The sequence below is a fragment of the Pipistrellus hanaki genome, assembly GCF_964339955.1.
Source record: "Pipistrellus hanaki genome assembly, chromosome: 3".
Classification (NCBI taxonomy): domain Eukaryota; kingdom Metazoa; phylum Chordata; class Mammalia; order Chiroptera; family Vespertilionidae; genus Pipistrellus; species Pipistrellus hanaki.
The window spans coordinates 166,528,108-166,555,365 of NC_140505.1; the positions used below are offsets into that span (position 1 = coordinate 166,528,108).

General features: G+C 44.3%; 1 protein-coding gene across 3 annotated transcripts; it reads right to left on the reverse strand.

The window, feature by feature from the left end:
* Positions 1-114: 114 nt before the first annotated feature.
* On the reverse strand, positions 115-27,258 carry FAM234B (family with sequence similarity 234 member B). 3 transcript variants are annotated; one of them, XM_084876992.1, is made up of 13 exons: positions 27,162-27,258; positions 19,450-19,848; positions 18,377-18,475; positions 14,255-14,443; positions 13,119-13,249; positions 11,752-11,896; positions 11,229-11,370; positions 10,058-10,201; positions 9,814-9,895; positions 7,254-7,409; positions 5,540-5,657; positions 3,432-3,652; positions 115-2,644 (listed from the first exon to the last, which is right to left on the reverse strand). In XM_084876992.1, the coding sequence occupies exons 1-13, from the start codon at positions 27,196-27,198 to the stop codon at positions 2,639-2,641; spliced, it is 1,869 nt and encodes a 622-aa protein (XP_084733118.1). In that variant the 5' UTR covers positions 27,199-27,258; the 3' UTR covers positions 115-2,638. The 3 variants fall into 3 exon arrangements, with proteins under 3 accessions (XP_084733118.1, XP_084733117.1, XP_084733119.1); XM_084876991.1 differs by having other exon boundaries at positions 11,752-11,899; XM_084876993.1 differs by lacking the exon at positions 27,162-27,258 and adding an exon at positions 27,011-27,145 and having other exon boundaries at positions 11,752-11,899.

A 27,258-nucleotide genomic window follows, 5' to 3' on the forward strand; every position in this document is an offset into this window, starting at 1 on the left:
AGGCTGTGGGATGTGCTCCTCTCTCGATCCCCACCTTCTCACCCATCCACAAGGGAAAACATTCTTGATAGCTAAGAATGAGAATGGCACACAAGTATGTTCCTATTCATGGTATTTATTTGTTCTGTAACTGTTCACATTTTATTTATTTTTAAATCCTTATTGTGAAAGTATTACATATGTCTCTTTTTCCCCCGTTGACCTAACAGTTCACATTTTAAATAGTACTTCCTGATGATACTCCAGCTGGCTCTTCTTTAACATGGGCAATGAGGACAGCAATTCACATTCAAGGGGTTGGTGTCATCACACTATACCAGGAAGGACAGCAGACACCATCTGGGGGGGTTGAGAGGGTTTCTAAGGGAAGGAAAGATAAGAGACTGGGAGGAGAAACACCCCTGCGTTTGCAGAAGTCAGTACTGTTTCTAGGGAATTATCACATTGGCCTTGCTAAGCAGCCCCATGTTAGGAATGAGGAATGAAATCTGGGTGGGTGGTTGCCTGAGAGGAATAGTTGTTTAGAGACACACTGAACAAGAAACCCGCAGCCACACTGGTCAGATAAAGCTTCCACCATCTTTGCCACCACTTATACCTTCTGTACGGGCTGCAAGAGGGAGAGGAAACCTAGAGCTAGTACCATGTTTAGCAAGGAGAGTCAAACTTACCACAGTCAAAACAATCTATGCTTATTTACAAACGCACCATGAAGAATTTAGGGGCATTGTGTTTTTCCTAGCTTCCTCTTACATTGTTTCTGGGATTCACCCAGCACAGCTACCTAAAACAATCCCCCTAAACCAGGTCCTCAGAAACAATTCCACATGTTACTCCTGCCTAAAGGAGTAAAGAACCAGGCTTAAGCCTACTATGGCTCAGCCCAGGCTGCAGGACCAGCACCCAAGTTTTAGGTATTCTGTCAACTATAAATGAGTCTTAGAATTCTCTACTAGACCTTACTCTCATCTATCCAGGTAGATTCAAACCCTAGAAGTATATCTGGAATCACCCATACAGGGTACACTGTTAATGGTCCCTCAAGTTTGTAATAAGCTTGGCCTACTCATGCCCCAACTCATGCCTTCCAAAGTGTTGAAACCAAATTTGCTTTCACAGACTTAAAGCAGCTAGCTAAGTGCCCAGAAACCTGGCAAGGCCAACCTCAGGCCTGGCTACATGTCCGAGGGGAGCTACTGCTACCAACCTTCTGTGATGTCATCATGCCTAACAGTGGGGCAGTTAGTATCCCATCAATGCAGGCTCCCTAATTTCCTACAATCGCTTTCTATTCTGAATTCCTTTATTAACACAAGTTAAAAAATACGGCCTCAAGTAAAGAGAGAACCTATGTGGCACTCAGAGATGACCTAGCGAAACTATTCACGAGGGAAAGCAGTTCTCCTCCAGCTAACACGGGATCTTGGCTAAATACACAATGGCCTAGTTTAGGGGAGAACTTAAGAAGGGAGAACCACTGGAGAAAAATTCTAAAGAACTTAACCAATTATAAAAGTTACAGCATTTACATAGGAATTTTTTCTCAAAATACAATGCTTCAAAGATTTTACGAGAGAAGAGGTGTGCAGGGCAAAAGAGATGCGTCCTGGGCTCAAGAGTGAGAGGAAAAGTCCAGAACAGCTTTGCTCTCATGCAAGCAAAGCAAAAACATCCCTGAAGAAAGGAGGGCAAAAGAGAAGTGGTAAGGAGGACGCCCAATAGAAAACGCTAAGGAGGCAGAGTAGAGATGAAGCAGAGAGGAGCATATCTGCCTCAGTTGTTTCCGACTTCAGTTTTCCTCGATGTTGAGGACAGCATACACATAAGCACTTTCAAAGCTACTGCAGTAATAAAAAAAAAGTCAGGACTGGCAGAACAATCAACACCACAGGGTAACATATGGCCCTCATCATTGCTCCCCTTCTGCTGGGAATATCGCGGTTCTATGGTCACTAAATACATAGACGTGGGAAGTGTGAGGAGACAGGATGCATAAGGAAGAGGTGAATGCTGGGGTGGCTCACTGTGGCTCCTGCTATCAGTCTTTCTCACTCTGCTGAGGGTGGGGAAAAGCCGAGGAACAGGTGGGGAAAGTATAAGGAGAGGAATGATGAGTGGCCCTGATAACCAGAGGCAGGCCATCTGGAAGCCTCAAGATGACCATACAAACCAGATGTATTTCACGACAAGAAACTGAGTCCCTTGAGCTTAGGAAATATCTAGAAAATATTTCATCACAATGCTGAAAACTACACACACATGGCATGATGCAAAAAAAAAAAAAAAAAATGCTCCAGTGAGGAACTTCACTGGAATCTCCCAGCAGGAGTTTATAAGTTAGACATACAAAAAACAAAACAATTATTAGATTCACATTTCCAAACTATCCACACCGAGTGCCTAGAGGTGGGGCTTAATGCACAGGTTGAAAAAGTAGGTCAAACACCCCAACCACAGGGTTCGTGCCGTTACTGAAGAACTCCAACGTGCCTTCCGAAGGACTCTGCCACAACCACGCAGAGGTGATGAGAGGAGGTTGAAGAAGTCTTCCTTCTCTCCAAAGCACTGATTTTATACCGACAGGAGAGAAACAGCATCCATTCTGCTCACTTCTTCTCAAACTACAGGCTGCCTCCGACTAGATCTGGGAAAAAGGTGCAAGTATCAGCGGCTGGACTGTTCTTCATGCTGGAGAAATGGAGGAAACCTAAAGGCCAGAATCATCCTCTACTTTCCCGTTCTTCTGTGCAGCTCCAACTGGCTGCTAAGTGTCCCTCCCATAAAGGCCCAGAAACTTTCTCTTGTTCCATGATAAGCTCTTAAACTAGACCAGTGGTCGGCAAACTCATTAGTCAACAGAGCCAAATATCAACAGTACAACGATTGGAATTACTTTTGAGAGCCAAATTTTTTAAACTTAAACTTCTTCTAATGCCACTTCTTCAAAATAGACTTGCCTAGGCTGTGGTATTTTGTGGAAGAGCCACACTCAATGGGCCAAAGAGCCGCATGTGGCTTGCGAGCCGTGGTTTGCCGACAACTGAACAAGACCACAGATGAGGGTTTTAGCATTTTGAGCAAGATAACTCTAATGCAACTGCCATAAGCCCAGCATGTTAGCATCACTAGCCTCTACCCAAAAAATACCAGTAGGATCTACCCTCTTCAGTCATTGGAACAATAAAAACTATGGTCCCACCAATGTCCCCTAAGGGAGATGGTACCATCTCCCTCTAAAAACAACTGAGTATCATTTCTCAGTGGTAATAAAGCACCCTTAGAAAATAACACTGGTCTGAACACTGGTCTTGACACCCAACTACTCAAGAGGCTCCCATTCTCACTCCTTCCTAAAGATCAATGTTGAAGTTGGTAGAATTTGTCCTAAACCCCCCCAAAGTAACCAAATATTTGTGTCAGAAGCTATTCACCTGCAAGGGAGAATCAACAAACTTGATCCTAGAGAGGAATCGTCGCAGCTCCCCACGGCCAATTTTGGGCGTGGTCTCCTTTAGCTGGACCATTTGGCCCTCCATCAGTGCCCACCGCAGACTCAGCTTGCTGACCACCAGGGGTGCTGGATGGCCTCTGGAGGTTGGCCCCGTTGTCCTGGTAACATAAAAGGCATCTTTCCAGATGTCGTTAATTCCAACTGAGGAAGGACAAAAACAAGAGCAGTTAACAAGGACAGGAGACTTCCACTAACAGTAGAGTGGTTTGGTTCAGCAGCCAGATTCATTCGTTCATTTACTCCTTCACTAACTCATACAAGAAGTTTACTGAGCACCTAAAAGATGCAAGACACTGAGCTAAACAGTGGGGTGTAGTGGCGAAGGGCTGGATGCCGGCAAAGCAGCACATTCTTCTGGGTTTTTGTACCATCATTTTTTTTCCACTCACAGGTATGTTTATTATTCATGCCAGCAAGGAAAGGGCACGTCTAGATACAATGTGAACCTCGTCCCAATCTAACAGCCGGGCTGACGCTCCCCAGCTGCGCACTAGGCTCAGCTGCTAGTGATGACCATGAGCAGGCGCGGGACCCAAACCTTTCAGAGCTTTAGCTTTATCATCCGCACTCCTGGTCTTGTACACGATGAGGCCTGACAGCCCCATCCTCACCCAGATCTCCTGGTAAACGTGGGAGTAGTAGAGCTTTATGGGGACCCACATATTTTTAATGAGGCTCTGAAACATCTCGCCAAGGACCAACAGCCCAGGCTGCCACGAAACTGCTCAGGCTGCCACGACCCGCACAGCCAGCTCCTCGGGAAGGTCACCGAACGGAACCATAGTTTCTCTTCAGCTGCTTCTAAGAAAGCCCCAGGTCAGGAAACTGGAGGCTCTCTCAACTATGGTCACCATTTGGTAGAAAAGTCTGAGAATTCCTAGATTGTCAGCACATGATCATATAAGCTATTGCCTATTACCTATTTCTCCTCATCTTTAAAATATGTGTTGTACTAAAAATGGTCTTCTTAATTACCGTTATTAAATGTGCACGAAGAGTAATTAGTATGCTAATATTAAAAAATCACTCATTAGGTCAAATTGCAGGATTTTGTAAGCTGACAGCTCCCTAGTTAGTCCCCCACCACACACAAAGCCCGTGGACAGGCGTGCTGCAAGCTCCCGATGCATCCCGATAAGTTCAGAATGCATTCGCTTCGACCTGAAGGCAAGTAAGTTTCTACAGAGAAAGCAAGTCTCCGAAGGGCAAGAGAATATGGAAGACGTAAGGAATGTGGCCAGTCTGGTCTTCCCCATCCGCCCCTGCAGGAACAGATTCCCCAAGGCCAGCCTGGGGAGGGAACCTCTGGGGCGAGACCATCAGACACCTCCAGACTAGCAAGTAGCAGCGGCTAGGCTTTCAGGGCTCAGTTTCCTGAGTTAAAGGTCCCTAATATATGACCCCAATTTGGCTATATGATACTATTTAGATACATATATGAAGTAAAGGAACACTTCCCAAATGTTAACAGTCATGATGAGTGGTCTTTTTCCCTCTGCTTCTCCTGGCTGCCATTTCTAGGCAATGGGCATGTTCCCTTTCACTAGTCAAGAGAGTCTCTACTGATCCTAAACCAACACCCTGAGAAGACAGTCTACCTCCATCATATGCCTCCAATTAATTCTAAGTTCTGAGCTCCTAAAGAGTCAAGAAACTATTCTTATTTGTGCTCACAGCCCCTGGTGTAGTGCCTGGCATACAACTGGTGCTCAATAAACATCAGCTGAGTGAGTGGATGCATGAATCACCACCACTAAGAACCCTCTGGGGATGGGACCACACTTTCCCCTCAATTTACAGCAGATTCAGAGGAGGTGGGTGCTTACCCCATGAACCGGGTGTGCTTCCCAGAGGGCATGCCCCCGCAATGGCCCTGGGCACCAGGGACACCAGGGAAAACCAGTGGCTCAGCACACCCCGTGTCTGACAGCACACATCCTCCCCTTGGGGACATGGTCTTCTCACACACAGCCAGTACATCCTCTCCCCACTCTGTATACACAGACTCCCACCGTCGCTGGCACTGACCCTCTGCAGCCGTCACTGTGCCCGTGGCATTGGCCAGATCCAGAAGAATGGAGGGGAATGCCGGGTGCAGGAGGTAAAGGTGGTAAAGGCTGGGTGGCTCGGTTCCCAGGAGAACATCCTGACAATGAGGAGCAAAAAGGAAAAGCAAAAGTAACTCTGCATTCCCACACGTGATGGTCCTCAGAGGAGGTTACTCGTTTCTCTCAGATCCTAAGACCTGATCCCAACTTCAAGGAGATAGAAAGTCCCAGACATAGGAGACATATCCCTAAGGGCTCAAAATCCTAACTCATCACTAACTTCTTCAAACCACTGTAGCTAGAAAATGCTTTCTCCCTTTTAAGAAAAAAGGAAGAAAGGAAACATACATGGCCTGGGACAGAAATCTGAGGTAGAGACCTCACAGTCTCCCCCTCTGGGAGCACTGGGTGCTGGTCACCCCCTGCAGCAGGAGGGTGTGTGTGTGTGTGTGTGTGTGTGTGTGTGTGTGTGTGTGCAGACAGCCATTATCTATGTAAGAAAACATGCCAATGACGTTTTGTCTCATTGGATACTAAAGCCAATTGCCAAGTGTCAGGATGGGAGTCACAAAAATCTTATTTACAGAAATAAAGAGAAGACTGACCAGACAGAGCACATCATTAATTATAAAACAAAAACTGCAAGGCCTGAGGGTCAGTCTCCAAGCTCCCCGTAGCAGGAGAAATGCACACTGGGACTTCCTTTAACAGAGTAACTGCTGTGCACAGACGATATCTGGCAGGAGCACGCGGGGCAGCCATGCAGTTGCTACAGCACAGAAATGCCGGCGCGGGTTAGTAAACGGCTGCTCGACAGAGCTCCCTGGGATCCTCTTGGGTCTCCCCTCGAGGAGGAAGTGAAACCCTGAAAAATGACTATCCCCCCTGCTTCCATATTGTCAGCTCTGGAAGAAGTCCACTGAGGAGAAGCGTGGGCGGGCAGCCGGTGGCCACCACACTCCCACCACAAGCTCACAAAGCAGAAGAGGGCTTTTCCACACACCCTTAGGGCCCAGGCATGATGGGGCCGATCTCTGGCTTAGCTACCAGGACAAGAGAACAGCCAAACTCCTTCCTCACCACCTACAGCACAGGCCAAAATTCCTTGGCAAGAAAACCCAAGGTCTTACACCATTTAATCCAAATCTGTCGTTTCCAGCCTCCTCCCACAATTACTTACCTGCCTACCCCATGCTTCAAGAATGTCTGGTGACTATCTAAACACATGTCCCACTTTGCTCTAACTTCTTATCTTACTGCCCCGCCCCCAGACTAACTCCCCTACCTAGCTCCTGCTAGAATACTATGTGTCCTTAGGAACCCGCCTTGGATGCCACCTCTTTCCTGAAAAACTCTCTAATCTCCCAGACAAAATGGGTATCTCCTTTTTTGCTTCCACTTAAAATTCTTACTTGTGTTTTCTATTCCCACATTTGTAGCATGCCTTTTGTTATTTTCAGATGCTTACATGTGAGTCATCTGGTCCAATCCCCTCATTTTATTACATGAGAAAACCCCAAAAGTTAAAATGTTAGGTAAACTGCCCATGGTCACAAGTTAGGGAATAGCAGAGTGAAGTATAATCTTGATGTTAAGCAGGTGTGGCTGTCTAACGACACCTTCAGACCCAGCCAGCCCCACAGAGCAGCCACCACCCGGCAGAGTGACAGAGGGACCCTCCCAGGCTCACTCACAGAATTGGAGGGGGCAGCTGGCAGCCCTTCAGCCCAAAAGAGGAAGACGGACTTCTGGTCCGAAGTAACAGCGGAGGTGGTTGGTGTTCTTTTCAAGTGACTTGGAGCGGTGTAATTCCAAATAACAGAGCCAGAGTCCCCATCCACCACCATCATCTGTGAGAGAGAAGACAGTGAGGAGAGCCCATCCTCAGAAGGGCAGCAGGCCCAAGGAACACAAACACACACACACACACACACAAATAACATTTATGAACAGGCTGAATCAGACGCCAACAGCATCGCCTCCCTCCTGCTCCTTCCCTCCTACAGCGGCAGCAACGCTTCAGAACCATGATTAAGTGAGCGCCGTCTCCTGTATGCTGTGCTGAGAGCTTCCGTGGCATGCGTAGCTCAGCCCTAGGGTAGTCTCAAATTTTAAAGAGCACCGTCCAAACAGGCAAAACATAAATCAAGAGAAAATGTACTCCTTAGCTGCATCTCTCAAAGGATAATTAAAGAAACTGAATTCAGTCGAAACTGGTTTGGCTCAGTGGTGGAGCGTCGGTCTGTGGACTGAAGGGTCCCAGGTTCAATTCCATTCAAGGGCATGTACATTGGTTGCGGGTACATCCCTGGTGGGGGGTGTGCAAGAGGCAGCTGGTCGATGTTTCTCTCTCATCGACGTTTCTAGCTGTCTATCCCTCTCTCCTCTTCTCTGTAAAAAATCAATAAAATATATATTTTTTTAAATAAATAAAGAAACTGAATTCATAAACCCTGGCATATAGCTCCTTTCCCCACAAACACCTCACACCCAACAGTTCTAGCGCCTGTCACCTGCCAAAACTCCCCCGTCTGCCTCTAGCCCAGTGTCTTTCACCCTTTCTCCTCAGTGTCTCTGCTCCCCAGGGTGTGGAAAGACTACATACACCTCTTTCTACCATCACTTCCCTGTCCTTCCCGTCTCTAGGGGCCCGCTCTTCTCCGCCCATGCTCAGACTCAGCCTCGCATAGGTCCCAGGGAGACAAACTCCTCTGAGTGAGCAGACAGGAAAATGGGCTCACAGTTCCAAGATTCCCTTTGATAGTTTTGGGAAGAAACAAAGTCTAGAGACACAGCACTGAACAATTTTATCCAGTCATGCGTATTATCTCACTTAACTGCCACAATAACCCTGTGAAGCAGTAGGCAGTGTTGTTACCCATTTTACAGTTGCAGGAACTGCAGGTAGGCAAAATTATGTAATTGGCCTAAGGTCACCAATAAACAGTGGAGCCAGGATTAAAACCCAAATCTTAACCACCCTACTGTATGTGTATATGTGTATATATATATATATATATATATATATATATACCCTCTCCCTCAATCCTGCCAGGAATGCCAATGAGCATTCCAATCTCTACCTGAAGTTCCTTGGAAAGACAATCAGACATTGCTTCTGGAAGGCTCTCCCTGAACTGACACTTGATCACAGGATGCGTCCTCTGCTCGTGACCCAAAAACCCTACTGCGTCCATACCTCATCCAAAGTCTGCAGCTTTGCTTTCAACTGACTTCATCCTGACCTCTCTGGTGGGAACCCTCAGCCCATCCTTATCTGTCCATCGGGAAAACCTCTTCTCTGCCCCCATGATTCTGCACATCTGACCCCCCAACCACCATGAAGCGTCTCTTGACTTTTTCATTCCATCTGCTCTCCACGTCCCCGCAGCAGTGTGAGCCTCCGTTACAGCACAACGTGGCAGAGCTGTGTACAAACAGCCCCCCGATTACTCTGAGTTATGGACTGTGGCCTGGCCTTCATTCACGCTGTGTCCTCCACAGACATCATCTGGGAATCCAGCACAGAATTTGGCACACTTGAGAGGTGATGAATTCGCTCTCAGAGAACAGTGTGCAATATATAGATACATATTTTACAGTGAAGATAAACCAAAAAGCTAGGTCAATTGTAAAAATGAAAACTCTTGTTCTGCTTCTAATGTTCAAGAAATGAAAACTGCCTATCCAATCATTATTTCCTCACATTATGCAATGAGAAAGAACTATTCCGTGTCCTTGGGACAGGCCATGCCTTTCTGTCTGGGCCTCTGGTCTTGGTGTTCCCGGCCTGGCATGCTTCCCCATCCACCCCTCTCATAGGATATAACTCAACTTTCAAGTCCCTGCTCATCCTTCCCTCTTCTATAAAGTCCTCCATAACAACCTAGCCCCCACAGACATCTGCCTTCGCTAAAATCCTAGGTGTATACTGGATGCACAGAAGTATTACATGTATTTATGCCTGCCTTCCCCCACGTCAGAAGGCTCCCACTGCCTCGCTGTAAGTGAGGAACCCACGAGAAGGTCTTCTGTGCAGGAAGAAGGTTAGCCAGAAAAGCTTCCGATGCTACAGACCTGAGCACCGAGTTGTGAGTATTCACTTTATCCGTTCAGCTAGACTTTAGTTCTTTGAAGGAAGGAACATATTTTGGCTTCTCTTTATTTCTCCCAGTGCCTAGCGCAGAGCTGCGCACAATGCACAATGCATATCCTTTATATGTGTTTTGATTGATTTGAGTCCCAAGGATTTACCTTTTTCATCCCGACTCCATCCTGTATCTGCAGGAGGAAGTCTAACGTCTGATCGTCAGTGAAATACCCAGGAGTGGGCTGGCTACAAATGAGAAGAAGGTAAGAGAGCGACAGTGAGAAAACAAGGACTTCTTTCCCTCCCTTCTCCTGCATCAATCCCAGATACCAAACAATTGCTCTGGGCAGTTTTTAAAGACAGGAAAGTGGTTCAAAGCGGCAAACATAAGGAGGAGTGCATGCTAACCTGGGTAGGCCCGGAAGACTCAGGGTCCAGTGCGGTGTGAGGTTCTGCCCCCGGAGCAGGACCAGGGCCTGTCTGGTTGTGATCAGGAGGTTGCTGCAGTTGGAATCCGGTGCCTTCACCATCTGGAGCAGCTCAACACCGTCGCTGAATCACCAAGACCCCGACAGTCAGTCTCTGGATTAGATGAGGCTCCTGACCCACCTGTTCTGTCCTTTTCTCTTGGTATACACGTTTATATAACTTCTATATTCACCTCCGACCATTGGGGGAAGTCTGCCATTCAGTGAACTCCCATTTTCCTGACCTTTAGAAACCAGGAATCCCTAGAAAATCCACACAAGTTCATAAGGAACTCACAGAGGTGCCACATACCACTCGCATTGGACACTCTGGGAAAGAAAACAGAGCCAAAGAGAGCAGCAGGGAATGGAGGTGCGGATCTGGGCAGGAGTCCTGATATTGCCATTAAGCGTGGACAGCGACTCCTGGTAAATATACACTGCATCACATTATTTCTTTCTCTGCACAACTGGGACCATTTTATTTAACATCTGTCCAATTCACTGGAACCATAGGACACTGCCTCCAAAAATGATTGAAAACTCCTAGTATTAAAGAATGAAGACAGTTATTACTAAATGGGTAAAATCCACTGCATGTGACAAACAAACTACATGCTTTTAGTTAAGAAGGAAACAAAAATAAAAAGTAAGATTTCATGGATGTTACTCTTGCTTCTGCCAAAATGATTCTTCAACTAAGAGAAAAAAATAGAGGGAAAGTAGGGTAGATATGTCAGCAGTTTGACAGTTATTTTAAATAAACCTATCTCACAAGTGCCTGGCTAGCTCAGTGGTAGAGCATGAGACTCTTAAATAAACCTATCTCCCTAATTTAAAGTTCCCCAGCCTCACCCTGACTCAGAACCTAAACAAATATCCTTCGTCCCAACCTATGTGCAAAGGAATCACACATCATCATCACTAAAACACAGATATCAACACAGTATGTTATCAGGAAAATTCCTCACTCACTTTAACCAGATCAGAAGGTAATAAGTTAAGACTATCACTGCCTCCCCCAAAACCTCTGCCCACATATTCACCAGCCCAACCAAACGCAGAGACTCCATGGCACGTGAGAGCTGGAAACCTCAATGACAAGGTCCTACCTGTAAATGTCAATGAGTTCTGACAGGTTGATGGATCGTCGCTTCTCCCATTCCGGCTCTTCCGTCTGCAGAGAAGGTGGCGCGCTGTCTCGATTTTGGGCCTGAACAAAAATGTCCCGCAGGGTGACAGCTTGGATATTTCCTAGCACCACAGGAAGAGCCAACACTGAGAAGCTGAATTGAATAGACCTCCCCCAGGATGAGGATCTGAGAGAGACTTAGAGCCTGATGAGATGGGTCTACCATAGCTCTCCCCCCGACCCCCACCCAGACGGGTTCAACAAGGAGTGAACTGGGAAGTGATTATACAGATGCTGGACAAAGAATCTTCTCTTTGGAGAAGGCAGCAAAGAGGAAGCAGAGTGAATGACCTGCAACAGGTGAGGCAGTGAGCACTCCCTCCTACAGGAGGTGATGAAAGGGCTGGTGTCAGCAATTCCTCAGCTTTCACCCAGTCTCACAAAAGAGGCCTAATCACCTACATCTACCGGGAACAGTAGCAAAAACCAGCCTCGCTTCTTACCAAAGCCAAACAGGATGTAGACAGCCCCATTTGCGGTGATGTAGACCTGAGGACCAATGAGATTCCCCACTCCCACGATGTTGTACTTCACAGCTCGGCCCACTGGACTCCCTGTCCGGCCAGACACCAGCAGAAAGCACAGATCCTGCTGAAGAATTGAAAGAAGGGGGTCCAGTCAACAGAAGCCCTGTTGTTTCCCAATCAAACAGTTTCTCCACATAGTCATTGCTTCATTGTTAGCTAAGGATTCAGAAACACTTTCCTGGTTGGAAAGCACCAAGCCAAAACTGCTTTATTTTATTCCCTGGAAGGAAGAAAGAGAGGCAACTGTCCCCTCCCCTTGTTAGACACCCGCAGAGGGCATGTTGACAGTAGCTCAGGCAATTTCTCTGAAGTGCAGTTTTGGCTGATGGACAGTCTCTTGAGACCAGAATTCTAGCCCAGAGCTAAACACAGGACAGCTGACCTCTGGTCTCTGCTCTCATAGCCAGAAATCCCCAGTAATATTTGGTCCCAGCAAGAATTAATACAGATACTGATCTCCGATCATAACATCACACACATGACCTGGCCACGCTCAACCTTACACTCAAACAAAGATGGGCAAACTTTCTGTGAAAGCCCAGATGGTTAATACTTTAGGTTTTGCGAGCCAAATGTTTCTGTAGTAACTACACGACCACTACAGTGTGAAAGCGGCCATAGGTAATATATAAATGTGTTCCAATAAAACTTTATTTATAAAAACAAGCAATGGGCCAAATCTGGCCTGCAGGCTTTTGGGGAGAATCACTGGTTGGGAAATATGAGGACTGTATCAATATCTTGACCTCAGTAAAGCTTTTGATGAAGTTTATCATCCTGAGTTCTTATGCATAAGATAAAGACAAGTGATTTCAGTGTACCTGAGGAGGAGTCAGTGACATGCAGAGGGAGGTTTTAGTGGAATGTCACAGCAATCTGCTTTTGTCCCAGTCCTATTCGTCGTTCCTATCAAGGCCATGGGTTTGATTGGACACAATACAAACCAAATCTGATTTGGCCATAGATTGTAAAAATAATAACATTACCACAATAAGTCTATAACAAGGCCACAAAACTACAAAGTGATAATTATTCGGAATTCACACACAGATCTGTCTGGCTGCAAAGCTCCACCTGCCATAGTTAGTGGAGCCATAATGAGACTCTAAGGGAAATGGGTTCATAATGGTAATTTATCCAGTTAAACTGACAAAGCAAACTTATTTAAAGCTAAGCCCTTGTAATAAGAGGTTTCAAGCAGCATTTCTAACAGCAACACTAGGAACCAACTAAAGTAGAAGTGCTCCCAGTAGGAAACACAAGGGCCATTTTATAGAGCATACCTGTGATTCCCCAACAGCCAGAACCACAAGATCTCGAACGCCATCTTCGTCCACATCTGGCAGTACCACCCCTGGGGCAGCCAGGGTGCCGTTGGATAGGTAGTTTGGGTGTAAAGTCCAAATGGCTTTCCCTAGGGAAGGACAATAGGCTGATCACAATGATGGCTCTCTGCCTCCTGAAAAGGCTGGCCACGACGCTCCCAGGCCAGAAAAGAGAAACTCGGTGGCTGAACAACAGATAGTAACTCCTACTTCCCTTTTTCCTTTCTGGGAGGAATGGAGCAGAGTGTGAGATTAAATCCCCAAGTGCCTAGCTAACAAGCCCATGTAATAACTTCACACCTGGACGTTTTAGATAAATGGAGGTACTAACATCTTCCCAAGAGAGAGGAGCCCACTTGTCTGGGTCAGAGGAATTGATCTGAGATTATTATAACTATTAAGGAACCACCACCAGGGCAGCCAACAGAAAACTAACTCTCTCTCCTACCATGTGTTCACCTGAGTAGAGAAATCAATCAATCATGGATTTTCAACATGACCTCAGCTCTAGAGTTAACTCTCAGGCAATCCTTTCCCATTCAGAAGTACCCAGGACCAAACTCCAACCTCTAAAATTGGGAAGGATGATATTTATTCAGTCCAAGGTGTTAACAAGCATACCAACAGTATACTTATGACTCTGTAAAGAGCCTTCATTACATGTGATTCTTTTTCATACCTTTTGTCATGTATGTCTAAATGCAATAGAAAGATTAAAAGCCAAACAACATGCCTCAACAAATCTTACTTTCTTCACTGACATATTTTAAATAGTTGATGCCCAGGTTCACACACAGACCTCAAAGCTATCAAATAGGAAGAGGCAATGCTCAGCTGTCTTTTGTGGAAAGAACAGAGTAGGGAGACTATCTAGAAGCCAAAAGCCTCAAGGTGGTTCCTGTTCGGGCTACACTGTGGATCTAGCACTCAACCTATTCCCACCCTTCCTGTTATCTCCCTAAAATAACCGCCTTCCAAGGCAGTAAATCAGATTTTCCACCATGTGAGAGTGGAAGCTCCTCCTCTACCAGACCGTTCTAATCCAAGACCATGGCTCACTGGAGCAGAGATCTCTTGTGGCAAATGATCTTCACCTGATGTCGCATTGAATGCGCTGAACATCTTGTGCATCCCTGTCACAAGGCAGATGGTCCCGGCCACGCTTCCTGGCATCAGATCCAAACATGTAATATCTCGAGCCTCCTCAGGGAGTGGACTAGACCAGAGCGTGCTGCCGTTCATCCCCGAAAGGCACACGAGAACAGCAGGAGGCCTTGAGACACCTAAAAGCACACAAAAGAGAGGAGAAATGAAAGGAGGCAGAGGAAAGAAGAAGTAGAGACGAGCAGGAGGCCAGAAAACCAAAAGTAAATGGTGGTGAGGCAGCAACCCACACCTGGGTACTTGGCTCCCTCCCATATTTCTGGTAACAAGGTCTTCCTGTCCTGTCTGTTCAACACATCTTGTCCAGGACAAGAGCCCTGGACCTCCTCCAGGCTGCCTTATGCAACTCCACGCTTGCACCTCTCCCTATACCTTTGTTCCCATGCCTGTCACCTGAGCCCAACAAAATACTGACATCCTTAAGGATAAAGACTGTTGCATTAATTTCTGTACATGTAGTACTTTACAAAATACTGGTGCATAGCAACTAATTGTTGTCTGAATAAAGACAGGAACAAAACAAAAAAAATTGAGAATTTGAAAAAGTTGAGAACAACAACAATAAAAATAAAAAATAAAAACAGGAGGGAAAAGTATACTCAGAAAAATGAGTCTACTAAACTAGATCATCTGCAGAGCAGGGAGGAAAATACCTGAATTTTAATTATCACTAGCAAATGCTCCCTGAGGGCAGAAAAATTATTTGTTTAAATAAACCTTAAGATGACACTTAACAAAATTAGTAGGTAGATCTTCCTGGCCTAGAGTTCATTGGAATCATCTGATTTGGCCCCAATCAGAAAGAGAAAAAAAAAATACTAGCCGGGCATATTTATACCTAGGTCTGTGGTTGGCAAACTCATTAGTCAACAGAGCCAAATATCAACAATACAACGATTGGAATTTCTTTTGAGAGCCAAATTTTTAAAACTTAAACTTCTCCTAACGCCACTTCTTCAAAATAGACTCACCCAGGCTGTAGTATTTGTGGAAAAGCCACAGTCAAGTGGCCAAAGAGCTGCATGTGGCTCACGAGCCGCAGTTTGCCGACCACTGACGTAGGTCCAAGGATAGCTGGTAAAGGATTGGGGCAGCTAACGTCATTAATAAGTAATCCTTCATGTCAATCCAAAGCAGATAGTAACTTTCTCTGGTGCCAGTTTTACATTCACTTTCAGTACTGACCCATCTCTCACACTTTCCACCTTCAGCAACAACTAACACAGCTTTGGGGCCCCTAGTCCTCAGTGCTGCTGATTAAAATCACAACCTGAAAACAAGAGTCAAACTGTAGCTCACAGTTCCAGCCTTGGTTGCCAGAAGCAGTGGCACCCATGAAAAGTCATGGTGATAAATGTTAGCATTCTGACTTCTCATGGATGCTCTGGCATACTGTGCTGCCCTCCCCCTGAGGGGCCCTACTGACTCTACATCAATTCTCTGACATCTTTTTCTGGATCATGATGGGTTATCCCTTACCCATTAGTCCATGACTCCCTCAGGCAAAGACCACACTCATTTTGTTTAGATCAATATAACCAGCAGAGCTCTGCGTAAGGTACACAGCAGGCATTCAATACGTAATCACTGAATGAATGGATGGACAACAGAACAAACAAATAAAAACACAATCCTTCTTATGTTCAGGGGCACAGAGCTTTGAACCTGGGGTTAAGGGCAGCAATTTGATATAAGGGTCAAAAAACATGAACTCCATAGCCAGACTTCCAGGATTTGGGTCCTATCTCTGCCATTTATCAGCTGGGGGACACTGGGCAAGTTCCTTAGCCTCACAATGCCTCAGTTTCCTCATCTGCAAACAGGGAACAATTATATCGTCTATCTCATGGGACTAAGATAAGGTATAAATTCTTCCATAATAAATGTTATAGATTTCATATGGTGCATAGCACATACGTTAGTGATGTTATTATTTTTACAATCTATGGCCAAATCAGGCTAGTCTGTACTGTATCCAACTTAAACCCATGAGCTTGTCACTATGAATCCTGATATGTAGCAAACCATCAAATAACAAATGACCAAAAAGAAATCTCTAAATCTAAGCATGGATGGGGGAAATTTTTACTTCAAAGCCCAGCTAATGAGACATAAGCAGAAAAAAATATAACTCAGGTTCAATCACATAGTCAGCTTTTTGCCTGGAGGTTCTCTCTGTAACAGATCTATCCCCATATGGCTTCTGTTTTGTGCACAAGCTCCAAAAAGGTATTTCTTATAAGAGGAGGACATAGCCTAGAACTTTCTAAAATAGACTTGGATGTTTATTCCAGGGCCTGAATGATTAAAAAGTAATCACTAGTGCATCCTCAACCTCAACCTTGAGTTCCTATATCAGCTCACAGACTATAGTTCTAATCCCCTTTAACGGAGGCCGCAAGACAAGCCAAAGCTCCCGTGGGCCTATGCTGAAAACCAACACCTTTTTTTTTTCCTCTTGCAGTTTACCTGTGTAACAGACACTCAACTAGGGTAGGTTGTGAAAGGTTTACTAAGGAGATAAGATGTCATCAGGGTATAGGAAAACCACCAGGAATAGTAAAGCCCTCATACTATAAAGCCCCCCAGGCCTAGAGGGACAGTAGAGGAAGTGATTACTGGAACCCAGAAAAAGCAAGTCCTGTAAGAGGACCACCTTGGCAGGAGCTGCAATCTGTAATCAAGGACGTAGCCAGGCTGAGGTAATCCAGCAGGGAGGAAACCAGAGAACCAGAGGAATTCTCTCATATTCTCTCTCTCTCTCTCTCTCTCTCTCTCTCTCTCTCTCTCTCTCTCCCTTTCTCTCTCTTTCATTGGAAGTCCACAGGCAAGGGAGACCCTTGACATAATCCATGCATGATCCTCCCCAATTAGAAAGCAGAAAGGAGAACAGAGACAAAGGGAATAAGCAGAAGGAGTAAAAGGAGTAGCAGTCACAAAAGAATCACAAGGATGTAAAGTAAGCAGAAGTAAGTGTGATATATTAGTACTAGAGGCCCAGTGCACGAATTAGTGCACCAGTGGGGTCCCTTGGCCTGGTCTGTGGGATTAGGTGGAAACTGGCTCTTATCCCCTGAGAGGTCCCAGATTGCCAGAGGGTGCAGACCAGGCTGAGGAACCTCACTGGTGCACGGGCAGGGGAGGGATGCAGGAGGTTGGCCAGCCAGAGAGGGATTGTGGGAGGGCTCCAGGGTATGTCTGGCCCAACTCATTCAGTCCCGATCAGCTGGACCCCAGCAGCAAGCTAACCTACCGGTCGGAGTGTATCTGGTCAGTGCACATCATAGGTAGTGGTTGAGCATCCTTAGCATATCATTAGCATGTTACTCTTTGATTGGCTGACTGACCAACAGGTCAACCAGACACTTAGCATATTAGGCTTTTATTATATAAGATGTGAACAAAAGTTTTCTGCCGGGGATGGGGAGATAGGAGAGTCAACATCTACTGTAATCTAAGAGGCAATGGAAAACGGACAGGGAGAAAACTCAAGAAACCGCAGTACTAATGCTGAGTGCTGCAGACATGTGGGCAAGTCACTTCCTCTCTGGTCAGCTTCCTCCCTGGACTGGTGACCACGAAGAGTTCCTCCCAGCTGCAGGGCTCAATGGTTCCTTGACTGAGTGGTGTTTAGAAGCAGGAACTTCCTGCTGGGGGTTATCTTGTGTGACAGCTCATGGTGCCTTCCTATTCAGGGGAGGCCCTTTCCTACATGGCTCCTACATGGCTCTACATGGGAGAAGCTTTCTGGCCAAATCACTGAGCTTCTCCTGGAGCAGCCTCTAAAAGACATCTCTTGACGAAACTGGTTTGGCTCAGTGGATAGAGCATCGGCCTGCAGACTGAAAGGTCCCGGGTTCAATTCCGGTCAAGGCCATGTACCTTGGTTGCGGGCACATCCCCAGTAGGGGGTGTGCAAGAGGTAGCTGATCAATGATTCTCTCTCATCGATGTTTCTAGTTCTCTATCCCTCTCTCTTCCTCTGTAAAAAATCAATAAAATATATTTTTTTTAAGTTATAAAAATAAATAAATAAAAGACACGTCTCTTACCGACGGCACTGCCATTCCGTGAAGTTACAAAGGAGAGAAGCACATCCCGCAGGCCATCTCCATTCACATCAGCCAACGCCAATGGAGACAGGTCCCCACCTGATAAACACATTAAAAAAAATCCTTAGCAACTTGCAACAAACCAGTTAAAAAAGAAAGGGATGCATAGTGCCAGTCCTTCATAAATAACAGGCTGACTTTCAGTTCCTAGATAAGAGAGAGTAGGTACAATTCTGCCTATTCCTCTCACTGAGTACAGCTAAAATCCCTGGGCACTATACATAAAGCAAATACGAGAAGACTCTGGAAGGTCTGGCCAGGCCTTGAGCCTTACTTTATTCTTTAAATCGCCTTTCCTACAGCTTTGCTCTCCCCTGCATAGCAGGAACCCAGCAAGCCAATGCTCTGTCCTGTCTACATCTAATCAAGACCAATGCCAACACCTCTCTGTGTCTATGAGTCTGTTTCAATTTTGTTCGTTCATTTATTTTGTTCTTTGGAGTCCACATGTAAGTGAAATCACATGGCATTTGTCTTTCTCTGACTGACTTATTTCACTGAGCCTAATACCCTCTAGGTCCATGCTATTGCAAATGATAAGATTTCATTCTTTTTCATGGCCAAGTAATATTCCATTGTATTAAGAAGTACAAATTGGCAGTCACAGAAGAGTCACAGGGATATAAAGTACAACGTAGGGAATATAGTCAATAATATCGTAGTAATTATGTATGGTGCTAGGTGGGTACTAGAAATAGTGGGGAGAACACTTTGTAAAGCATATGATTGCCTAACCACTATGCTGTACACCTAAAACCAATACAAAATGATATTAAAACTAAATTGTAATTGAAAAATACAATGCCAAACAGAAACACAACAAAGCAGTGATCTTCCCAAGTTTTCTGAGCTGTATCAATCCATCTTTTTGTTTTACTTCCAATCTTAACCTCCTGAAGGCAGCTCTACACACAGGGGGAGAAATGCTATGTGACACACGTTAAAGACTTGGAGGAACTTTTCAATGCAATCAGAAGCTTTGCAGACTTAGGGATAAAAATCCTACAACTCACCTCCCTGGGGGCCCAAGTGGCGGCTCCAGGTGCTGTGCAGATCTCTGGGGGGACAGGGGATCAGGAACGCACATACGAGCACCAGGACCATCGAGATCACCAAGGTCAGCAGAAACACAGATGTGCGTACGTAGGACACAAGGGAAGAGGTTGTCTTCTGCTCCAGGCCTCCGAGGGGTTCCGAGGGGTACCCCTCTGCGGGGCCCTCTGAAACATGTGGCTTTGCGGTCCCTGCCACCTCGGCATCTGAGTCAGGCTCTGGGGCTTCCCCCAGAGCACTCTTCCCATTTTTGACCCCTCCATTCTTCTGCTGCAAGTCAAGCACAAGATCATCCTCACTCTCATCACTGTCGGCCTGCGTGAGGGGATCATACTCCCCTAGGTCTGGGCTCTTCTTCCCTGAAAAGACAGAAAGAGAGGGCTTCACAGAGGAACAAGGAAGGAGGAACCCTCACCAAGCACATGGCAACTACAAACACCTAGGAAAACACACGGAACTAAGCAAACCGAAACAAATCTAGATTTATAACCTTGGACCTTCATGGCTCTGCAAAACAGACATCAGCATGGAGGAAAGGATGGGGGAGGGGAGAAATCACCGTGTTCTAGGATCATTGCTCTCAGGAGTTTAAGAAACTGGAAAAGAAATGGAGAAAGAAAATTTCAAATACCTTTTCAGGTTTTTTGTTGTTGTTTTAAACCATCCTAATTTGTTTGAATCTCATTAATGAAAAAACAAACAAAAAAAAAACACCATGGTTCTTATATCATCAAACTTCCATGTGCCTAATATGAATATTCTCTTTGCTGTTCTTGGATAGGTGATGTTCTGATCTTTCCTGGAACTTCCCTAAACCTTTAGAATAATGATTCTCTATGCATTGCTTCTCACAGTCCAATATTTGTGGCTTCCTAATTGTTTCTATGAAACAATTTAGAAAGTTGAACACCAAATGCCACCTGGTCATTTTCACTGGAAATTCACTCCTAAGGACCTCACTGGGATTCCAATGCCTTTCAGTACATGTTTCAGTCAACAGTGTTTATCTCTAAAAATGCTATACTGAGCACATATTCCAGGAGGGAAAAGGAACACAGAGGTAAAGGACTTGTCTTGAAGTTGATTTACACAACAAGGACCTGTTTTTACTTAAACCTTATGTTTATTTGGGGGTAATAAAGAGGCAGAAATTACAGGAGGGTTTAAGCACACCTCCTTGCAAGCCACCCCTTGGCCCTCGATGCCAATGACTGGATGATTTTCTGCCTTTATTTCATTTTATAACCAAGTAAAAAACAAGAAAAAGTTTCTGTTTTGGAAATTACCTGGTAAACTGTTACTAATGTAAATGCTACTTTAAATCTTTTGTTAAGAAGAAATATAAAAAAATCTAATTAAAAAGGGAAAAAGAAGAATCCTCGATCCTAATCTCTGTCTCTGGTCACTGTGATCTTGGTGATGTCACTTCCTACATTATGTCTCAGTTTGCTCAAGATGTGAAATGAAGCAATAGAACACTATAGGGAGACCCATATGGGAAGTAAAGTCCTTAGTGTAAAGTTTAGTGTTTGTTACATAAAAAGTCAATAAATATTTGATTAAAAACTGAACATTCCACAGAATAATTTTATTAACATTAAGTACTTTGCAAAACACACACACACACAGAAAATACTGAGTAATCTGGCAGTCTGTTAACTACAAATTTATATATATTTTCTTCAAAGCTATTCATTTTGTCTGATAAATATTATATTTGATTTTAAAGGCAAAAATTATTTTTTAAAAACAGCTTTTAGGAATTTCATTCAGAATAGTACTTCAGGATATACCACCATAGAATCACTACAGGTTCAAGCTAATCTCATCTAGTTTATATATCACCTAGAGGCCTGATGCACAAAATTCGTGCAAAGGGGTCAGCCCTCGCAGCCCTTGCAGCCCCTTGCAGCCCCTCGCAGCCTTGGCCAGCCCTCGCAGCCCCAGCTTCGTCCGGAAGGTCATCTGGACGGTCATTCTGCTGCTTGGTCTAATTAGCATATTGGCTCTTTATTATATAGGAGGATTCTATGAGCCAAATTATTTTATTAATTAGGGCATTTCATGCCCTAACCATCTCAGGTAACTTGATAATAATTTACAAACAGAACCACAGGTTGTTGTAATAACAGTAACCCTACTATCTTTCTAAGTGCTTCTTTTAACTAAATGAATATACCTAATAGGATCTCTAAAATGTCCTATATACAAAAATGGGTATTATTCAGCCCATAGGAAATTCTGACACAATGGATCTTCAGTACATTACACTAAATGAAATAATCCAGGTACAAAAAAAAAAAAAAAAAAAAAAAAAAAAAAAAACCAACAGTGTATAATTCCACGTATATGTAGTCAAATTCACAGAAACAGAAAGTGGAATTGTGGTTTCTATCTTCACAAGAAGCAGGCTGTCAGCACGGCAGGTTAGAAAAGCAGCTGTGACGCAGTCAGTTGAGAAGAGGTGGATTTTTTTTTTTTTTTTTGATAGTCTGGATCCAATTAAGAGACAGAAACCAGACAGTAATTCAAAGAGGGCAAATTTAATAGAAGAACAGGGGAAGAAAACTCTAAAAGGCAGCATACAATTGAAAAGAGAGGGCTAAAGAAGGACAAAGTTGACATTTAAAGGGCCCAGATCCACTTTCACACATCAGGCAGCAAAGGTGAATTTGGAGTTCAGGGGCAATATACTGACAACAAAGACAAGTAAATGCAAAACCAGCATGCCTAAGGCCTTAGGACAAACTGGGGGCTCCCAGCTAGGCAGGACAGTGACATCAACCAAGGAAGAAGAGTGGGGGCAGGTGGGGGGTGTAAGGAGAGATCTGAGCTAACAGACTTCCATTAAATTCTAGCTTACAACTGCCCTAGCTCACTCCTCTGGCCCCAGCCACTGCTCACAGGTCAGCCAGTAGCTAGCTGTTCAACAAAGGCCCATATAAATATCAATAGCAATCAGAAAGGAGCCATCACTAGTAGTCATTCTGTAAGATACTACAAAGTTCTACAAATATTCAAGAAAAAAGTTACAACAACACTTCAGACAAAATCAACTCAAGAACAAATGCTGGACAAAAGATACCATGAAATGTAAGAAATAACGAATAGCTGCTTTCCCCTGGAATTCAAGAAATTAAAGAGCCTTTTCTGAAATAAGAAAAAAATATATTTCTAAGGAGAAAGTTCAATAAGTAAACAAGCAGGGCTCAGAAAAATGGAAGACAATAATAAAACAATTTTTTTAAGGTATCTTTGTTGGGATCAGAAAAAAAAAAAAAAAAAAAAAAGAACAGACTCTCTGAAAATAGAGTCAGAGATATAAAGAACAGACTGGTGAAAATCAAGAAAAGTGAAATGTAACAATGGCTGGCAATTCTGAGCCCTTCCTATGCACCTTTCAAGCCCTTTCACTCTCACCTCAGTAAGTGTTCAGAACAAAGGTAGACACGTTATTATCTCCATTTTAATGATGAGGACAATGAGATTTGGAAATTTATCTAACTGGCCCAGAGCTAAACAGCAAGAGTGATAGTGCAAGAATTCAAACCCAGGAAATCCAGCTTTGAAGTCTGTACTGACTACTACCTATGTGCCTCCCACAGAAAAGAGCAAGGCTGTTAAAAGGACGAGAAAGAGCCCTGGCCAGCGTGGCTCAGTTGGTTGGGCCTCATTCAATGCACGGAAAGGTTGACTGTTCAATTTCTGGTCAGGGAACGTGTCTGTGGTTTCGGGCTCAATTCCACCATCCCCCTCCCCTGTGTAGGGAGCGTGCAATAGGCAGCCAATCAATGTTTTGTTTTCATGTAGATGTTTCTCTCTCCCTCTTCCTTCCTCTCTCTCTAAAAAAAATCAATAAAAATATTTTTTAAGAAAACTAGAAAGGTATGACTATGGAAAACAAAGGTGATCCAGTATATGCATAACTGAAGAAGAGAACAAAAAAGAAAATGGGAAGAAAAACAATACTTTAAAAACATACACAAAAAAAGTTCCTGCAATAAAGCAAGACCTAACACTGCAGAATAAAAGATAAAAAGAAAAACTGATACAGCCCTGCCAGCGTGGCTCAGTGGTTGAACTTCAACCTATGACCCAGGAGGTCATGGTTTGATATCCGGTTGCAGGCTCCATCCCCAGTTGTGGGGATATGCAGAAGGCAGACAATCAATGATTCTCTCTCATTATTGATATTTCTATATCTCTCTCCCTCTTCCTTCCTCTCTGAAATCAATACAAATCTATTTTTTTAAATAAGAAAACTCTTACAACACTGAATTTCAAGGACAAAGAAAGAATCATATGAGCAACCAGGCCAAAGGAAAAAGAATCAAATCACTAATAATGGGAACAAATATCAAGCTGACTTCTCCTCAATAACATACATTCCTAAAAGATCATGCCACAATATGTAAAAAGTTTTGAGAGAGAAAAAACATGGGTGTGCAATGCAAGAACTTTCATCCAGGCATGACATTTCTGAATTATAAAGGCAAGCATGCAAGAATTCAGAGGCTATCCTACTCTTGTGTCTTTTTTTTAAAGATCATAGAAAATGAGGATCAATTCTTGTCCAAACTCTTAAGATAAATATTTAGTTCTACAGTATTAGTAGTATAAATTTCTCCAGGTAGTTCAAAGGCAAACCTCAGCTTAATTATTGTGGACTGCAAGTTTTGGTTTGAGAACTCCTAAGTAAATTTTTTTCTCTGTTTCACAGAAAAACAGCATGAGTTGAGGAGATAATATCAAAACCATGCTTCTAAGCTCAGGGTATTTTAACACTCTCTTCTCTGATGATTTCAGTTACCACCATATTTTTAAAACCAATAGAAGGTTTTCAAAGAATTTTTCAAAAAATAAGAATATTATAATTCACAATACACCAATATACATGAGCTTTCCATAGCTATCACTTTTCCCCATATAAAGACTGAGGATGCTGGTTACATAACCATTCCCAAAATGGTACGAAGGAAACCATAAATAGCACAGAGATGCAACTATACCATCCACAAAGGTTTCAAGAAAATATAATATATGCTCCTCTAGAGTCTATAATTTACATTAACTCTACTGCAATGAAAGGTAAATAATTAGTTTATCCAGGGCACATAATCATTCTAAGTTACACATAGTAAAACAAATCACTACAGTAACATTATGCTCTGATGTTCCCTTCAGTGTTTGACCTTCAAACTTTAAAATGAACTAAGAAAATATATACTTAAGAGGTAATTGTCCCACAGGCTGCTTTGTGAATGTCACATTGTCCTTCCGTTATTGATTAACCTCATTCTATGCACGTGAGCCAAACATCTTTCCATCTTGAGCTTGGTGGAAGGGTTTGAGGCTGTGAAGCATGGCTGCTTTTTCTTCATGAGGATGAGGATATGTCATTACCTCACCATTACATCGGGCCTTCCTTCAAGGGTCACATTCATAAAAGATCATGGTGCTTATGATAATAGCAGCTAACCCTTATTGAATAACATGTGTCGAAGGTTAACAAACCTCTCAAGTATATTCATCTCTTATACTTTGCCAAATAACCCCCATGAGGTCAATATGTAGTGCGTGTGGGGAATACAGTGAGTGTTCCATAAAAACATTATAATTACACATTAAGAAACTGAAGCTTGAAGAGATTAAGTAACTAATCTGGTAAAGACTGGATTTAAATCAAGTCTGTCTCAAGCTCTTAGTCTCCATTCTATTTGGCTTCCTTACACATAAAAATAGGAAGGACACTATTGTGGTGATCATTTCACAATATATACAAATCCTGAATCATTACGTTATGCACCTAAAAATAATGTTATACGCCACTTCTGCCCCTTTAAAAAAAAAATAGTAAATTAACTAAGGTAACATGACAGTAATCCCTAGGCCAAATAATTACAGTGCATCCAACAAAGCTAAAAGAAAGCAACTTTTATCTAATATAAAAGCAAAATAAAATAAAAAATGTATTGGAGTGGAAGGGAGAAACAGCAAGAGAGAGCCAAGCTAAAGTACAAGCTGGAAAAAAAAATATATATATATATATATCACATAAAAGAATATATGGTTACTGTATCTGGGCCTAAAAAAGTATCAAAATGCTTGACTGCTCAGGGCAAGCTGCTGTGCAAACATAGGCCGAAGGACCAGACTGTTTTCTCTACCCTATCAGATGACCAAGTTACTGAAACTGAATATTACAGGGAGTAGAAATGCCACCGCCTCAGGATTTGAGAATGCAGACAAGCTCAAGAGTTTTGAACACAAGATTTTCTTGCATTCCTGTCCTCAGAGAATAACTATTACCTATGCTGGAAACTAAAAGAAATAATGCTAAATATGGCTGACCATCTCATTACCTCCCTTGGGAGAATATCATGCTACACTAAGGATACATAAGGCTACCCTCTTCAAAGTTAATTAACCCTGCAGGTACGGAGACATGCCCCCCTTTTTATTTCAATGTTACATACACATTCCAAAGACGGATAGCATCAATGTTCCTCCCAATGTTCCAATGAGCCCACGTGAAAAGAAATGTCTTAGATCATGAAGTCTGGAGACAGAAAAGCAAATTCATATCAAATCCATACCCAGCGCAGTCATCCAAGGCTCAGTGGGGCAGGCTGCAAGCCGCTTGACCCTGCAGCCCCCCACCCCTGCACCTTATGCTGGATAGCCACCAAATGCACAACTACCCCTTCTAACGATGCCATTGAAAGCAACTGCTTTTCCCACTAAACCCTTAAGTGAACAGCAAACAAATGTGTATAGCCTAATGTTTTAAATGTATTTAGGTGGAAGCAGAAAAACTTTAAAGTCTTAACGTTTACATTTTATTGGGGCAGAATAAAATACACATTTACTAAAGCAGCGCGTTTCTAGCAGCACGGTTCCATCCTGAAGGTTAAAAACAAAACAACAAACAAAAGCTTGGAGCTGCTGCCCAAAGTACTGAATGAGCTCGGGAAGTTGTCCTCGCCACCAGTTGTCCTCTTTATAAAGAATACCCCATACCGTCACCTGCAAGTTGCAGGTGCCAGATCATCCCCCTCCTTTAGATGCTCAGCCTGGACGGCCAGAGGGTGACCAAGTGGAATCAAAAGCCCGGGATCTAGCGTTAAAAAGACCTCCCGGCATTCAAGTTCAGGTGTTTTTTTTCCAATACCGCTTTGCGACTCTGGACGAGTCAAGTCAGCCAGATAACTCTCACTTTCCTCTTCTGTACACTCGGGGGTTAAAGGCCTGCCATTAAGTGGAGAGGCTGCCCCAGAGGGTCACAGGTCCTCGGCCGCCCCCGCCCCAGGTGCAACCCAGGAGAGAAGGAGCTGGAGAGGCTCGGGAAAGGATGCTCCCTCGCAGCCCTTCCTTTGAGACGGCGGCGCTCGCTGACATTCGCCATCGCAGCAGCTCAGCCCGCTCCCGGCACCTGCCCGGCGCGCCTCCCGCGTCCCTCCCCGCCAGGGTCCTGGGCTCGCCCCGTGCCCGCGGTCCCGCGACCCGCCTGGTGCCACTAACCCCAGCCCAGCCAGGGGAGGCTGCACCGCTCGCCTCCTCGCGCCTGCAGCTCCGCCTGGGTTAGGACCAGGCCCCGACCGGCTTCACCCGCAGAGCCCTGTTTCCCCAAGCCCGGCGGAGGCGGGGTGGTCGCGAGGCTGCAACTCCTTACCCGGGAGCTTGAGCGCCCTGGACAGCACTGTCGCCATGGCGGAGGCCCCGGTGCGGGTGCGCGCGCCCGCGTGCTGCCGGGAAATGTAGTTCCGGGC